This window comes from Hylobates moloch, unplaced genomic scaffold, assembly GCF_009828535.3.
Source record: "Hylobates moloch isolate HMO894 unplaced genomic scaffold, HMol_V3 SCAFFOLD_23, whole genome shotgun sequence".
NCBI lineage: Eukaryota > Metazoa > Chordata > Mammalia > Primates > Hylobatidae > Hylobates > Hylobates moloch.
The window spans coordinates 30,425,019-30,440,850 of record NW_026652298.1 but is presented as its reverse complement, the minus strand read 5'-3'; the positions used below and the strand labels follow the sequence as shown (position 1 = coordinate 30,440,850).

At 42.2% G+C, this 15,832-nt stretch overlaps 1 protein-coding gene across 8 annotated transcripts in view; it reads right to left on the bottom strand.

Moving 5' to 3' along the window:
* GSPT1 (G1 to S phase transition 1) overlaps positions 1-15,832 on the bottom strand; it is a 49,894-nt gene that overhangs the window by 9,626 nt on the left and 24,436 nt on the right. For all 8 annotated transcript variants that reach the window (XM_032145203.2, XM_058434229.1, XM_032145197.2 and 5 more), the window contains 6 exons: positions 14,364-14,441; positions 10,896-11,076; positions 10,113-10,267; positions 9,807-9,947; positions 8,494-8,587; positions 6,325-6,405 (listed from right to left, as the gene is read on the bottom strand). In XM_032145203.2, coding sequence (XP_032001094.1) covers positions 6,325-6,405; positions 8,494-8,587; positions 9,807-9,947; positions 10,113-10,267; positions 10,896-11,076; positions 14,364-14,441 — 730 coding nt within the window. The remainder of the gene's footprint in view (positions 1-6,324; positions 6,406-8,493; positions 8,588-9,806; positions 9,948-10,112; positions 10,268-10,895; positions 11,077-14,363; positions 14,442-15,832) is intronic.

Genomic DNA, 15,832 nt, shown 5'->3' with positions numbered 1-15,832 from the left:
GTATTAACGTGTCACCTTTCAAATATCACATTCTAATCATTTCCAACTAGAACACTGTATACACTAGCATTTGCCTTTTTTACCTTCTCAAAATCAAAAACACAATATTTGGATTTCAGTTTTATGGATATAATTTCCATTATTATGGAATTCTATGAAGGATTTAATAAACCTGTCTTCCATTACCTATCAATCTCCAAGTATCGGAATTGTGCACTACTTAAAAATTATTGAACTAAGCTTTAAAAGTCTATCAACTCTTTAATGAATACATAATTTCCTTCTGGTGTGATGAAATGCTCTGGAATTAGATAGTGATGATGGCTGAATAGCATTGTTTTTTTTTTGAGACAGAGTTTTGCTCTTGTTGCCCAGGCTGGAGTGCAGTGGTGCCATCTTGGCTCACTGCAACCTCTGCCTCCTGGGTTCAAGCCATTCTCCTGCCTCAGTCTCCCAAGTAGCTGGGATTACAGGCACTTGCCACCACGCCTGGCTAATTTTTTGTATTTTTAGTAGAGATGAGGTTTCACCATGTTGGCCAGGCTGGTCTCAAACTCCTGACCTCAGGTGATCCACCCACCTTGGCCTCCCAAAGTGCTCAGATTACAGGCATGAGCCACTGTGCCTGGCCTAAACTCTTTGTTTCTAACAAAATAGTCCACAGAGCTGGGTAGTCCACATGCCTTTAGCCCCGCTACTTGGAAGGTTGAGGCATGAGGATTGCTTGAGCCCAGGTGTTTAAGGCTGCAGTGAGCTATGATCACACCACCACACTGTAGCCTGAGTGACACAGTGACACCCTGTCTTTAAAAAAAAAAAAAAAAAGTTTTTAATGTAAAAATAAAATAGTTATGGAAGCCTCCAGTTCTGATGCCAGTATTGCTCCTCATTACTTCCAATGCTGGCTGTGGCAGTAAGGTGAAGCAAAGAACAAGTGACGTGAGAGGAGATAAACATGAAATTTACCATCAGTGACATTTACTACATTAATAATGCTATGCAGGCCGGGTGCAGTGGCTCACGCCTCAGCACTTTGGGAGGCCGAGACACGTGGATCACCTGAGGTCAGGAGTTTGAGACCAGCCTGGCCAACATGGTGAAACCTTGTCTCTACTAAAAATACAAAAGAAAAAAACAATTAGCCTGGCATGGTGACAGGCGCCTGTAATCCCAGCTACTCAGGAGGCTTGGGCAGGAGAATCGCTTGAACCCAGGAGGCAGAGGATGCAGTGAGCCAAGATCATGCCACTGTACTCCAGCCTGGGCAACAAGAGCGTAATTCCATCTCCAAAAAACAAACAAACAAACCAACAACAACAAAAAAAAAAAAAAAAAAAGGGCCGGGTGCAGTGGCTCACACCTGTAATCCCAGCACTTTCGGAGGCCAAGGCAGGTGGATCACAAGGTCAGGAGTTCAAGGCCAGCCTAGCAAGACGGTGAAACCCCGTCTCTACTAAAAATACAAAAATTAGCCAGGTGTGGTGGCGGGCACCTGTAATCCCAGCTACTTGGGAGGCTGAGGCAGAGAATTGCTTGAACCCTGGAGGCGGAGTCTGCAGTGAGCTGAGATGATGCCACTGCACTCCAGCCTGGGCCACAGAAGGAGACTCCATCTCAAAGGAAAAAAAAAAAAAAAGAAAGAAAGAAAGAAACAAGAGTTTAGAAGTCACTCACCTAAAACACAATCTGTATCGGCTGGGCGCAGTGGCTCATGCCTGTAATCCCAGCACTTTGGGAGGCCAAGGCAGGTGGATCATGAGGTCAGAAGTTCAAGATCAGCCTGGCCAACATGGTGAAACCCTGTCTCTACTAAAAATACAAAAATGAGCTGGGCATGGTGGCACGTTCCTGTAATCCCAGCTACTCGGGAGGCTGAAGCAGGAGCATTGCTTGAACTGGGACCCGGGAGGTGGAGGTCGCAGTGAGCCGAGATCGCGCCACTGCACTCCAGCATGGGCTACAGAGCGAGACTCCGTCTCAAAAAAAAAAAACCAAAAAACCAAAAAAACAAAAAACAATCTGTATCTCAGAACAGTTTCATAAAATATCAAAGTAAAAAATAACCAATTTTTAATTTAACCCATTAATTACTTACTGTGGTAAAATATATGTAACAAAATTTACCATCATAACCATTTTAGGTATACATTTCACTAGTATTAAATACATTTAAAATATTGTACAACCAATATTTAGAACTCTGAAATCTTGTTGTCTTGCAAAACTGAAACTCCCCATTCCCCCAAACCCTGGCAACCACCATCCTACTTTCAGTTGACAAATGTGACTATTCCAGGTAGCTCATTTAAGTAGAATCATACAGTATTTGTCTTTTTGTGACTGTTTTAGTTCACATAGCATAATGTCATCAAGGTTCATTCATGTTGTGGCCTGTGTCAGAACTTCCTTTTTAAGGCTGTGCAATATTCTATTACATATATGTAACATGCTTTCTTTATCCATTCATCCTTTATGGACACCAGGGTTGCTTCCACCTTCTGGCTACTGTGAATAATGCATCTATGAACATGTTTATACAGATATGAGACTCTGCTTTCAACTCTTTTGCGTATATACTCAGAAATAGTATTGCTGGATTATGTGGGAAATCTGTTTAATTTTTTGAGGAACTGCTATATTTTTTCACAGCACTTGGCACAATCTTACATTACCAACAGTGCACAAGGGTTCCAAATTCTCCACATCCTTGCCAACACGTTACTTTGTTTTCCAAAAAAAGTTTTTAATTGAGATGGGATCTCACACATAGTGGGAGATCCAGCCTGGTCTCAAAACTCAAGTGATCCTCCTGCCTCAGCTTCTCCCAAAGTGCAGGGATTATAGGCGTAAGCCACCATGTCCAGCCCTGTGGATTTGATTTTTATTTCCCTAATGGTTAGCGGTGCTAAGCATCTTTTCATGTACTTTTTCGCTGTTTGTACATCTTCTTTGGAAAAATGTCTATTGCAGTCCTTTGCCCATTTTTGAATTGGGTTGTTTAGGTTTTTTGTTGACTTGGAGGAGTTCTTCATATATTCTAGATATGAACCCCCTATTCAGATATATGACTGGCAAATGTTTTCTCTCATTCCGTAGGTTGCCAACCCCATGAATTTTTTATTGTAAAAGTCTGGCCTCTTTTTTATTTAATAAATTTGAGACGGAGTCTCGCACTGTCACCCTTGCTGGTGTGCAGTGGCGTCATCTCAGCTCGCTGCAACCTCCGCCTCCTGGGTTCAAGCGATTCTCCTGTCTCAGCCTCCTGGGTAGCTAGGATTACAGCCACCCGCCGACACACTTGGCTAATTTTTTGTATTTTTAGTAGAGACGGGGTTTCACTATGTTGGCCAAGCTGGTCTCGAACTCCTGACCTCGTGATCCACCCACCTCGGCCTCCCAAAGTGCTGGGATTACAGGCGTGGCCCACCCACCCCCGCCTCTATGTCTTTTAAACTATTCTAGCTCTGTTCCACTGACATTCAGGAGGACTAAACTGAAGTGAGTTTTGAGGCTTGCTCAACTCTAGGACATTCTATACCTGCCTAGTGATTAGTATCAAGTGACGGCTTCCACAGAGAACAGCCACTTTCTCTATACTAGTTACTAAGGCCCCTCACTTGCAAATATGTCTGGGCATTAACTTCACTTATGTTTAGAGAATCACACCTTTTTCTGTTCTGGTAAAATATAAATAATAACATTCAACTTTTAAACCATTTTACTTTGCAATTCAGTGCCATCTAGTATATTCACCATGTTATACAATCAATACCACTATCTAATTCTAAAACTTTATTGTCCGAAAAAGGAAATCCTATACCCATTAAGCAGTCACTCCCTACTTTCCCTCCTTCAGCCCCTTGCAACCACAGCTACCTTATCCCTCCATAGCTTTTTTTTTTTTTTTTTTTTTTTTTTGAGAAAAGGTCTCGCTCTGTTGCCCAGCCTGGAGTGCAGTGGTGTGATCAGAGCTCATACATCATAGCAACCTTGACTTCCTGGGCTCAAGCAATCCTCCTGCCTCAACCTCCCAAACAGCTGGGACCACAGGCACATATTACCACAAGTGGCTAATTTTATTTTTCACAGAGACAGGGTCTCCCTATGTTGCCCAGTGTGGTCTCCAACTCCTGGGGCTCAAGCAATCAGTCCACCTCGAACTCCCAAAGTGCTAGGTGTTAGCCACCATGCCTGACTCATCTCCATAATTTTTGTGACAACTCCACAGACGAAACTGAGTAAGTAAGGGCTGGGTGTGGTGGCTCACGCCTGTAATCCCAGCACTTTGGGAGGCCCAGGAGGGCAAATCCCGAGGTTAGGAGTTCGAGACCAGCCTGGCCAACATGGTGAAACCCTGTCTCTACTAAAACCACAAAAATTAGCCAGATATGGTGATATGCCTGTAATCCCAGCTACCCGGGAGGCAGAGGTTGCAGTGAGCTGAGAATGCACCACTGCACTCCAGCCTGGGCGACAGGGTGAGACTCCATCTCAGAACAACAACAACAGCAACAGCAACAACTAAGAACTCAACCTGAGAATTATTTTCATTCAGATGTTAGCCTTCAAGTTGCAAAGATAATAGGAAAAAGTAGGCTTTAAAATATAAACATTTTAGAAGATACTATATATTCTAATCGCCAATGCACAATGTTGTGGGAAGTCAGGGACCCCAAACGGAGGGACCGGCTGAAGCCATGGCAGAAGAACGTGGATTGTGAAGATTTCATGAACATTTATTAGTTTCCCAAATTAATACTTTTATAATTTCTTATGCCTGTCTTTACTGCAATCTCTAAACATAAATTGTAAAGATTTCATGGACACTTACCACTTCCCCAATCAATACCCTTGTGATTTCCTATGCCTGTCTTTACTTTAATCTCTTAATCCTGTCAGCTGAGGAGGATGTATATCGCCTCAGGATCCTGTAACAATTGCATTAACTGCACAAATTGTACAGCATGTGTGTTTGAGCAATATGAAATTTGGGCACCTTGAAAAAAGAACAGGATAAGAGCAATGTCTAGGAAACAAGAGAGATAACCTTAAACTCTGACCACCAGTGAGCCGGGCGGAACAGAGCCATATTTCTCTTCTTTCAAAAGCAAATGGGAGAAACATTGCTGAATTCTTTTTCTCAGCAAGGAACATCCCTGAGAAAGGGAATGTGCACCTGGGGGTGGGTCTCTGAACTGGCCCCCCTGGGCGTGGCCGTCTCTTATGGTCGAGACTGGGGGGTGAAATAGACCCCAGTCTCCCATAGCGCTCCCAGGCTTATTAGGAAGAGGAAATTCCCGCCTAATAAATTTTGGTCAGACTGGTTGATCTCAAAACCCTGATAAGATGTCATCAATGACAATGGTGCCCGAAACTTCATTAGCAATTTTAATTTTGCCTCGGTCCTGTGGTCCTGTGATCTCGCCTTGCCTCCATTTGCCTTGTGATATTCTATTACCTTGTAAGTACTTGATGTCTGTGACCCACACCTATTCGCACACTCCCTCTCCTTTTGAAACTCCCTAATAAAAACCTGCTGGTTTCTGCAGCTTGTGGGGCATCACGGAACCTACCAACATGTGATGTCTCCCCCAGACGCCCAGCTTTAAAATTTCTCTCTTTTGTACTCTGTCCCTTTATTTCTCAAGCTGGCCGACGTTTAAGGAAAACAGAAAAGAACCTACGTGAATATCGGGGCAGATTCCCTGATAGCACAAGGCATCAAGAAGCCAGATAATACAATTTTTAAGGTGCCAATTACATCTAAATATTACATTTGATAATGGATTCTTTTTCTAATTTACTCTGCCTGGAGTTAGCATGATAAATAAATTCTCACTGAAATCTAGCAAAATCCCCATCTGAAGGTACTGATGACTCAAGTCTGTGGTCCTGCATAAGCAACATCTTAGGAGCTGTTAGAGAAGCCCCACCCCAGGTTATCTGCAAATATCTGCAATTGAACAGTCAAAAATGACACAAAGGAGGCCAGGCATGATGGCTGTAATCCTAGCACTTTGGGAGGCCAAGATGGGAGGATTGTTTGAGGCCAGGAGTTAGAGACTAGTCTGGTCAACATAGTGAGACCCCATCTCAATTTTTATTTAAAAAAAACAGAAAAAATTAGTCAGGCAGAGTGGCACAAGCCTATAGTCCCAGTTACTTGGGAGGCTCAGGTGGCAGGATTGCTTGAAAGTTTGAGGCTGCAATAAGTTATAATTGTGCCTCTGCACTCCTGCCTCGGTGACAGAACAAGACCCTCTCTCTTAAAAAAAGAAAAAAAAAATCAATAAATAGATGGGAAACAGCATAACCGATTCTTACCTTGTTTGGCATCATCACAAGCTGCTGGCCTTTACAAATAGATCCTGATTCCAGCTTTCCTAGGACCACAGTGCCCATATCCTGATCAAATGTAAAATAAAATCCAGTTTCAGACTTATTGGTGCTGTATAACAGCTCAATAGCCCAAAGTGAAATTCTACACTGCTTATTCATAAAGGAAAATCATTTGCTTAAGTAGAAGGCTTAGATTCATCTTAAACTCAGTAACAAATACCCTATAATAATTTGTGTCATAAGCATATGTATGATCATATTAATAATTCAGTATGCCTATGATTTAAAAAGAAAATACGGCACAGGCTGGGTGCGATGGCTCAAGCCTATAATCCCAACACTTTGGGAAGTGGAGGGGGGCGGACCACCTGAGGTCAGGAGTTCGAGACCAGCCTGGCCAATATGGCGAAACCCCATCTCTACTAAAAATACAAAAAAAAAAAAAAAAAAAAAAGCCAGGCATGGTGGAATGCCTATAATCCCAGCTACTCGGGAGGCTGAAGCAGAAGAATCATCTGAACTTAGGAGGCAGAGGTTGCAGTGAGCTGAGAATGAACCACTCGACTCCAGCTTGGGTGACAGAGCAAGACTCTGTATCAAAAAAAAGGCTGGGCTCAGTGGCTCACGCCTGTAATCCTAGCACTTTTGAGAGGCCGAAGCGGGTGGATCACAAGGTCAGGAAATCGAGCCCATCCTGGCCAACATGGTGAAACCTCGTCTCTACTAAAAATACAAAAATTAGCTGGGTGTGGTGGTACATGCCTTAATCCCAGCTACTTGGGAGACTAAGGCATGAGAATCGTTTGAACCTAGGAGGCGGAGGTTGCAGTGAGCCCAGATCGTGCCACTGCACACCAGCCTGGCGAAAGAGCGAGACTCCATTTCAAAAAAAAAAAAAAAAAAAAAAGGTGCAGAAAACAACGCAGAAGTTTATATTGGAAGATCTGAACTGTTTGTACAAATTCAGGTTCTCCTGATCTCTAGGCCTGTTTCCTCATATACAAAATTGGAAAAAACAATACTTCTTAAAGAAATTTAGAATGGAGCTAATTAAAGAATGATGTATTTGAGGAGGGGAAAACATTACATACATTGATACTGCAAAACTTAAAAATTCAAGTTGGAAATCCAGTTAAAAACAAGGAAGTTTATTTTTTTTAAGATGAACATCCAGTGCTGGTGAGGCTGTGGTAAAACTAACACTCATGCTGCTAGTGGTGACAGAAGTTAGCACAGTATTTTTGCGATGCTATTTACCAACATGCATCAACTTTAATGAGAAAATCCTTTCAGCCCAGCAGTTACATCTATGAGTTTATCACTGAGATATGATCCCTGGCTCATCGGGAAACAGCTAAAATAAACTAAACTTGTTGACTAAATTATGGACTATCTATACCACTAATATAAAGCCATTAAGAAAAAGACATCAATGTTATGTTGTTAATAAAAGTTTTTGGACCAGGCATGGTAGCTCATGCCTGTAATCCCAGCACTTTGGGAAGCCAAGGCGGGCGGATCACCTGAGGTTAGGAGTTCGAGACCAGCCTGGCCAACATGGTGAAAACCGGTCTCTACTAAAAATATAAAAAACAATTAGCTGGATGCGGTGGCACACGCCTGTAGTCCCAGCTACTCAGGAGGCTGAGGCTGGAGAATCTCTTGAACCTGGGAGGCAGAGGCTGCAGTGAGCTGACATCACACCACTGCACTCTAGCCTGGGTGACACAGTGAGACTCCATCTCAAAAAAAAAAAAAGAAGATGAAGGCCGGTGGCTCACGCCTGTAATCCCAGCACTTGGGGAGGCCAAGGCAGGTGGATCACAAGGTCAGGAGATAGAGACCATCCTGGCTAACACATTGAAACCCCGTCTCTACTAAAAATACAAAAAATTAGCTGGGCGTGGTGGCGGGGGCCTGTAGTGCCAGCTACTCGGGAGGCTGAGGCAGGAGAATCACTTGAACCCGGGAGGCGGAGCTTGTAGTGAGCCGAGATTGCACCACTGCACTCCAGCCTGGGGGACAGAGTGTGAGACTCTGTCAAAAAAAAAAAAAAAAAGAAAAGAAAGGAAAAAAGTTTTCATAATTAGAAACAAAATGCACCACAATGATTTCACCTCCCAGGAAACCCAATTTCTTTCACATTTTGGGTACCTTGTACTTATCCACAATTGGCAGCCTGATTGGTCCATCAACTGATCTATTGAAGTTTGGCAAATTATCCAGATATGGAATAAATGGTAATCCACTGAGAACATAACAACAATATCCATTAAAGAAAAGAAAGTCAACATAAATATCAAAATGTTAAGTTACATGACTACAACTTTAAACAGGTTATAATAATATTTTCATTCTACTCATGTATTCTTCCCATTCAACCAAGTTATTATCCATTTCACCTCACTTATTCCACAGAAAACTAAAAATATTACAAAACTGCTCAGTATAAGGCTTCCTCATAAACTTATTAAAATTTAGAAGAATATCTTATAGCAAATAGCCTACATGTAATAAATTGACTATACTCTATTACTTAATTTTTATGGACTTTTCCAGCTATGAAACCAAGATTCTATAGAATAATTTCCCCTTTAAACATACAGAATTGGCTGGGTGCAGTGGCTCATGCCTATAATCCCAGCACTTTGGGAGGCCAAAAGGCAGGTGCATCTCTTGAGTCCCGGAGTTCGACACCAGCCTGGGCAACATGGTGAATCCCTGTATCTACTAAAAATACAAAAATCAGCCAGGTGCAGTGGCATGAGCCTACAGTCCCTACAACTTGGGAGGCTGAGGTGGGAGAATCTCTTGAGCTGGGAGGCAGAGGTTGCAGTGAGCCGAGATCATGCCACTGCACTCCAGCTTGGTTAAGAGAGTGAAAGCCTGTTTCAAAAAAACAAACAAACAAAAAAGAAACATGGAGTCCAAGAATAAACTCGTATTTATGGTCATTTGATTTTCAACGAGGGAGCCGATTCAATTCAATGAAAAAATAGTCTTTTCAACAAATTGTATGTAAACAATATACAAAAACAAAACGAACCTAGACACAGACCTTACATCTTACACAAAAGTTAACTCAAAATAAAATACATACCTAAATGTAAAAAACTTCAAAAATAAAACCTTTTGTGCTTCAAAGTACACCATCCAGAAGTGAAAAAAGGCAATCCATAAAGTGGGAGGAAATACTTGCTATAATCATATTGTAGCTGATAAAGGACTGGTAGCCAGTATTAAAAAGAACTCTTAGGACTCAGTAACAAAATGACAACCCAGTTTAATAATGGGCAAAAAGATCTTAGTATTTTTAAAGCCAAGGTTACAGTTAATATTTTCTTAAATTACTTATAAAGATATATGCTCAATAGCATGTTAACATGTTACTCAGCATATGTCTTTATAAGTAATTTAAGTAATAACATCCTTTTCCTTTTTTAAAAAAGGAAAAAACAGTTACTTACATGTACCAAGGACAGAAATCCGACTGCTCTTTCAGATTTGCTCCAGTAAGCCCTGAGCAGGGCATAAAGTGAATGTCCTTTTTGGGATTGAAGCCAACTTTTTTCAAAAATGGCACTAGTTTCTCTTTACATTCTTCATATCTACAATTATAATGTAACCAAAATAACTCAATTATAATGTAAACCAAGAACTCTAGTTTCCTAAGTAAACAGATTAAGGTTTAGAAAAACCCAAGAGAAAAAGGTGTACAGTAACAAAACCATCCTTAACCCCACTGACATAAAATACCAGACATCTACGCTCACCTCTCGTTGCTCCAATTTACTGTTGGATCATCCATCTTATTAATTAGCACAATTAGGTGTTTTACACCTGCTGTCTTTGCCAACATTGCATGTTCTCTTGTCTGTCCTCCTTTTTCAAATCCAGTTTCAAACTCTCCTTTCCTGGCCGAGATTACCTAATTCCAAGAAAGGAAATAGTTTACTCCTACGCCTTCAGGCATACCCTTATGGCAGTAAAACATCTTTCCTTTCAGTCATATCACAGTTTTTTTTTTGCAAGAAAACAGAAGCAAACGAGTTATGACGTACCTGCTTTTGAATATCACAAATCAAACAATGTCTAGATGCTTCCAATCCCCCACATTCCCAAAATCTAGTATACCTGCATATTTTAAAATGCCAACATTTACTTTCTAGCTATTGTAATTACAAAGGAAAAAAAATTGTGATCTACTACTAGTACATTGTGAAAAGTGCAAAATGACTGAAGACCGTATGAAACAGATGGTTTCCTATTCATTTTTTACCCATGGTGCCTAATGGTGGGCTTGGCATTTAATGGAGACTAATTTCTGACATGGTAATAGATAACAGCAACAGGAGAGAAAAGGTGAAACGTATTTTCAGAAGTAAATCAAATTTTGAAGATTTCTTGAAGAGATTAGTATGATGAAAACTGTGACCGTGTACATCATTATATTTCACTGCAACCTGAATTTGAGCTTCTAGAAGATAAATTCAAATTTAAAGATATAAGCGGGGCTACTAATAAATATGCAGATGGACTGGAAATGTCTTTCTTACCAGCACAGCCAAATCAGCTTGAGAGGCACCACCAATCATATTCGGGACAAAACTCTTGTGGCCAGGGGCATCTAGAATTGTGAAATGCTTCTTTTCAGTTTCAAAATAGGCACGACCCACTTCTACTGTTTTACCCTTGTCTCGTTCTTCTTGATTTGTGTCTAAGGCCCAAGACAAGTACCTGAAATAATTTTAAAAAAAAAATAATATTCCTAAGAGCATCAGAGTTTTTAGGATATTCTTCACCATTAAAGATATAATTGATGACACACAACACCTAAATCGTGAAGAAGGTTGGTGAAATGAAAACTGAGCCGGGTGTGGTGGCTCACACCTGTAATCCGAGCACTTTGGGAGGCCAAGGCGGCGTATCACAAGGTCAGGGGTTCAAGACCAGCCTGACCAACATGGTGAAGCCCTGTCTCTACTAAAAATACAAAAATTAGCTGTGTGTGGAGGCGCCCACCTGTAATCCCACCTACTTAGGAGGCTGAGGCAGGAAAATCACTTGAACCCAGGAGGCGGAGGTTGCAGCGAGCCAAGATCATGCCACTGCACTCCAGCCTGGGCGACAGAGTGAGGCTCTGTCTCAAAAGAAAAAAAAAAGAAAACAAATAAATTGAAAGAATAGGGCTGGGCGCAGTGGCTCATGCCTGTAATCCCAGCACTTTGGGAGGCCAAGGCTGGCAAATCACCTGAGGTCAGGAGTTCGAGACTAGCCTGGCTAATACGACGAAACCTCATCTCTACTAAAAATACAAAAACTAGGCATAGTGGTGCACACCTGTAGTCACAGCTATTTCAAAAGCTGAGGCAAGGAGAATCGCTTGAAGCTGGGAGGTAGAGGTTGGAGTGAGCCAAGATCGTGCCACTGCACTCCAGGCTGGGCAACAGAGGGAGACTCTGTCTTTCAAAAAAAAAAAAAAAAAGGGGGGGCTGGGTGCAGTGGCTCATACCTGTAATCCCAGTACTTTGGGAGGCCAAGGCAGGCGGATCACCTGAGGTCAAGAGATTGAGACCATCCTGGCCAACATGGTGAGACCCCGTATCCACTAAAAATACAAAAATTAGCTGGGCATGGTGGTGCAAGCCTGTAGTCCCAGCTACTCAGGAGGCCGAAGCAGGAGAATCGCTTGAACCCAGGAGGCAGAGGTTGCAGTGAGCTGAGATCGCGCCACTGCACTCCAGCCTGGTGACACAGTGAGACTCCGTCTCAAAAAAAAAATTAAAGAATGTATTATTTTGATTCAAACCCTTAGAGCTTTTATATAAACAGTCAATTATACAGTCTAGAACTTTATGACAAGTTGACAACATACACAGAAAGACTAGCTACAAATGCCAATATCACTGTGTGTTAAGTGATAATGAGCTCCCTCATTACTTCATTTTTATACTCACATGGCACAAAATACAACACAAATAATGGCTGTGTTAAGAGTCAAAGGGTAATAATAAAACTTTTTTGGATGGGTGCAGTGGCTTACGCCTATAAATCTCAGCATTCTAGAAGGCTGAGGCAGGCAGATCACAAGGTCAGGAGATTGAGACCATCCTAGCTAACACGGTGAAACCCTGTCTCTACTAAAAATACAAAAAATTAGCCAGGCGTGGTGGCGGGCGCCTGTAGTTCCAGCTACTTGGGAGGCTGAAGCAGGAGAATGGCGTGAACCCGGGAGGTGGAGCTTGCAGTGGGCGGAGATGGAGCCACTACACTCCAGCCTGGGCGACAGAGCCCAGGCCGTGCCTGGCCCACCCCGCCGCCTTTTTTTTTTTTGAGACGGAGTCTCGCTCTGGCCCAGGCTGGAGTGCAGTGGCACCATCTCGGCTCACTGCAACCTCTGCTTCCCAGGTTCCAGCTATTCTCCTGCCTCAGCCTCCCCGGTAGCCGGGATTACAGGTGACCACCACCACACCTGGCTAATTTTTGTATATATATTTTTTGAGACGGAGTTTAGCTCTTGTTGCCCAGGCTGGAGTGTAGCAGCACAATCTTGGCTCACCGCAACCCCCGCCTCCCGGGTTCAAGTGATTCTCCTGCCTCAGCCTCCCCAGTAGCTGGGATTAGAGCATGCGCCACCATGCCCACCTAATTTTGTATTTTTAGTAGAGACAGGGTTTCTCTATGTTGGTCAGGCTGGTCTTGAACTCCTGACCTCAGGTTATCCGCCTGCCTCGGCCTCCCAAAGCGCTGGGATTACAGGCGTGAGCCACTGCGCCCGGCCATTTCTGTAGTTTTAGTAGAGACAGGGTTTCACCATGTTGGCCAGGGTGGTCTCGTGACCTCAGGTGATCTGACTGCCTCACCTCCCAAAGTGCTGAGATTACAGGCATGAGTCACCACGCCTGGCCCAATAAAAGTTATTTTTTTTTTTTTTTGACATGAAGCCTCACTGTTGCCCAGGCTGGAGTGCAGTGGTGCAATCTCGGCTCACTGCAAGCTCCACCTCCTGGGTTCACGCCATTCTCCTGCCTCAGCCTCCCAAGTAGCTGGGACTACAGGCGCCTGCCACCTTGGCCGGCTAATTTTTTGTATTTTTAGTAGAGACGGGGTTTCACCGTGTTAGCCAAGATGGTCTCGATCTCCTGACCTCGTGACCCACCCATCTTGGCCTCCCAAAGTGCTGGGATTACAGGCGTAAGCCACTGCGCCAGGACTAAAACTTTTTAATAAAATAAAAAGTAACTGTCCTCAGATATTTTTGAAAAGTGAAAGCCACTAACGCACCATGTGGGAGCAATGGTTACTTGCTAAAAATTGCTTCAATATTACACTGCCAAGCAAAAATGTATATAAATTCAAACCATCCATAATAGTAGGCATTAATTTAGCTTACCTCATCATCTGTACTTCACAGCATGTCCTCAATTTTTTATAACAACACTGACTAGCATTTTTCCCGCTTATTTTAGAGGAATATAATTTTATTTTTTAAAAAATGACCATCAATATCCCATTGAGGTAAGGCTTGCTAACTTGTTAAAAATAAAAGTAGCAAGGTTAGAAAACAGAAAAAAGTTGACTGTCTCACCATTCAAAGGCAACCACTGTCAATAATTCCATTCCATTTTATTTCCAGCATTTATTTACATAATGGTCATATCTTAAGTACAGGGATGTTTCTTACTTCCCCCCAAGTGCCACCGCAATGCAAGTTCTATTCATGGTTACTATAAATTATGTAAATGTAAGTTTTCAGGGGTTGCAAAATCACCCAATTAAATGGATGGTTTATAATATTTTCAACAAGTCTATCACCAGATATATGGATTGTTTCCAAATTTCTCTGTGTAAGTTATTAAGTCATTAGGAACTCATCTACTGTGTATTATGACGAGAGGGGAAATTTCCTTTGTTGTGATACGATTTTAGACTTCAACAATTTATATTTTAACAGGCTCCAAAAGCATTAAGTGGGCATCGTTTCCTTAAAAGTAATTTATAAGTGTCATAAAAGTTTACTATACCAAGTTTCTCTGTTTTTCTCTTTAGCTTCTCTTTCATATTTTTCAAGTGTCCTTTTGTCAACCATTCCAGTCAAATACCTGAAAACAGTTAAAGAAAAAAAAAAGTAAACAATTACAAATAACTCAGTGGAATTAGGAAAACGTGAAAACTGTCTAGGGGAATTTCAACTCCAGAAAATAGTTATTTTGTATGTGTGTGTCCGTCTCAAAATATATATATAAAATATATAAATAAAAAAACATATATTACATATATATTTTTGTATAAAAATATATTACATATATATTTTTGTATAAAATATATTACATATATATTTTTGTATAAAAAATATATTACATATATATTTTTGTATAAAAATATATTACATATATATGTGTGTATGTGTGTGTGTGTGTGTGTGTGTGTGTATATATATATATATGTATTTTTTTTGAGACAGAGTCTTGCTCTTGTCATCCACCTGGAGTGCAATGGCACAATCTCGGCTCACTGCAACCTCCGCCTCCCGGGTTCAAGTGATTCTACTGCCTCAGCCTCCCGAGTAGCTGGGATTACAGGCACCCACCACCAAGCCCGGCTAATTTTTGTATTTGTAGTAAAGACGGGGTTTCATTATGTTGGCCAGGCTGGTCTCGAACTCCTGACCTCAGGTGATCCACCTGCCTCAGCCTCCCAAAGTGCTGGGATTACAGGCGTGAGCCACTGTGCCTCGTCATATTTTTTTTTTTTTTTTTTTTGAGACACGGTCTCGTTCTGTCGCCTAGGGTGGAGTGCCGTGGCATGATCTCAGCTCACTGCAACCTCCTCCTCCTGGGTTCAAGAGATTCTCCTATCTCAGCCTCCCAAGTAGCTGGGATTACAGGCGTGTGCCACCATGCCTGGCTAAGTTTTTGTATTTTTAGTAGAGACTGGGTTTCACTGCGTTGGTCAGGCTGGTCTCGAACTCCTGACCTCAAGTGATCTGCCCGCCTCGGCCTCCCAAAGTGCTGGGAATACAAGCATGAGAGCCCACACCTGGCCAAAAATAGTTAAAGTAAAGGAACCACTGGTGGATGCTAAAATTATGGAAAGTGTAAGTGGAAAAAGGATATTTACAGTCTCAAATTATCAGACAAAGTGGCCTGGTGTGGTGGCTCATGCCCATAATCCCAGCACTTTGGGATGCCAAGGTGGGAGGATCCCTTGAGGCCAGGAGTTTGAGACCAGCCAGTGCAACACAGTGAGACCATCTCCACATAAATATTAAAAAATTGGCCAGGTGTGGTGATGCATGCCTGTATTCCTAGCTACTCAAGAGGCTGAGGTGAGAAGATCACCTGAGCCAGGAGTTTGAGGTTACAGTAAGCTATGATTCCACCACTGCACTCTAGCCTGTGTTTAAGAGCAAGACCCTGTCTCTAAAAAAAACAAAAAAATCAGGCCAGGTGTGGTGGCTCATGCCTGTTGTAATCTCAGCACTTTGGGAAGC